The sequence below is a fragment of the Sipha flava genome, unplaced genomic scaffold, assembly GCF_003268045.1.
Source record: "Sipha flava isolate LNK unplaced genomic scaffold, YSA_version1 20769_pilon_pilon, whole genome shotgun sequence".
NCBI lineage: Eukaryota > Metazoa > Arthropoda > Insecta > Hemiptera > Aphididae > Sipha > Sipha flava.
The window spans coordinates 1-1545 of NW_020272812.1; the positions used below are offsets into that span (position 1 = coordinate 1).

A 1545-nucleotide genomic window follows, 5' to 3' on the forward strand; every position below is an offset into this window, starting at 1 on the left:
TTTTTTTTTTTAGGTCATAAAAGGATTGCGGCGCTCAATGCTGTATTTTTTATTGCTGAGTGGACCAAATACCTTAAAAATTCCAGAAGCAAAAAAAAAATGTTAAAAACGCCAGACGAAAATATAAAAATAAAAATCAGTCGAAGAAAAGCAGGGTAAATTATTTTAAGACTGTCAAATATGGTATTTTTAAATAATACCGACTTTTTTCTGTTTCAAATAATTTAAATTAATATTTTAAACATAACTTTATCCAAACTATGAACTGCAGTTTGTAATTCTATTTTAGATTTTACTAACTAGGATTTCTAACACAACCGGATTTAAATAATGAATAAATAATTAATATTACAATAAAATATAATAAGAAAACAATCATTTTATTTTTTTTCAGGATACTCATTGGTACAATGACGAGGAGGTGGATAGTTATTTTACAATCATCTCACGATCGTATGATAACGTATTCGTTTTATCGTGTATATTTTACACGGCGTTAAGAACCCATGGCATATCAGTCGTGTCCAGATGGTTAAAAAGATTAAAAGCATACCATACCTTAATGTTAATTCCAGTAATTTTAGACAGACATTACATGCTGGTGTCGGTTTACCTGAAGACTGGTCGTATTGTCATCTACGACAGTCTAAAAGGAAATAGCATTAAGGTTATAGGGGAATGCATTAAATCATTCATGGAGTCCAGTGATATTACTCTGAAAGAAACGAAATGGGTGGTCGTGAACGGTGAGTGTCCCGTTCAAACAAATGATTTTGATTGTGGTCCGTGGGTTTGTGCAATGGGACTTTGCTTGGCCAAATCAATTAACTTCTGGTTTACTCAGGGTAACATGCAGGATCTTAGAAAAGATCAAGCGTCTTCCATTGAATCGGTGAGTTGTATTTTAGTTGCATGGTAAAATTTATTATAAATATATTTATAGTGTTAATATGAATAAATATTTATTTATTTATTTATTTTTTACACAGAATTCCTTAGTGGAAAAAGCTGCAACTGTTGCTACCAATCGTCTCCGTGTATCATGTTAAACCCACACGGTCGACACTGGCATATTCGCTTTATTTGATGAACCGTATTATATGAGTTAGTATTGTAAGTCATTAGTATAACGCGTATCTTTGTACTTTTTTTTTACTGTAATATTGTTTTACTATATATTTCTTTAATGCATAATTAATACAGATAATTGTTCATTTTTATAAAATTTAAAATTTAATAAAAATGTTTTGTTATAGGATATGTCAAACAATATTCGATCGGATAGGAGATGATTGCCACTACCTCTACCGCCCTACCATTTCCAGGTGTCGGTAACATGGACCTTGATGTAAGTTATTTTGTTTCTGATAAAGCTCAATACCTATACTAACTGCATTAATGACCGATATGAAAGTTTCTGGTGCCAAATTTTAAGTCCACTTATAATAAATAAATAATAAATAAATAAATAAATAGTTCGATTTTTCTTTACTCATAATTTACAGTTAACTCTTATATTTTTTTAGATTTTTAAATTTTCCTTTA

At 29.9% G+C, this 1545-nt stretch overlaps 1 protein-coding gene across 1 annotated transcript; it reads left to right on the forward strand.

Moving 5' to 3' along the window:
* The first annotated feature begins 122 nt into the window (after positions 1 to 122).
* Positions 123 to 1342, forward strand: LOC112682561 (ubiquitin-like-specific protease 1). The gene is made up of 4 exons (XM_025553190.1): positions 123 to 155; positions 395 to 892; positions 990 to 1104; positions 1257 to 1342. Exons 2-3 carry the CDS (start codon positions 563 to 565, stop codon positions 1047 to 1049), a joined length of 390 nt encoding a protein of 129 aa, XP_025408975.1. The 5' UTR covers positions 123 to 155; positions 395 to 562; the 3' UTR covers positions 1050 to 1104; positions 1257 to 1342.
* Positions 1343 to 1545: the final 203 nt, after the last annotated feature.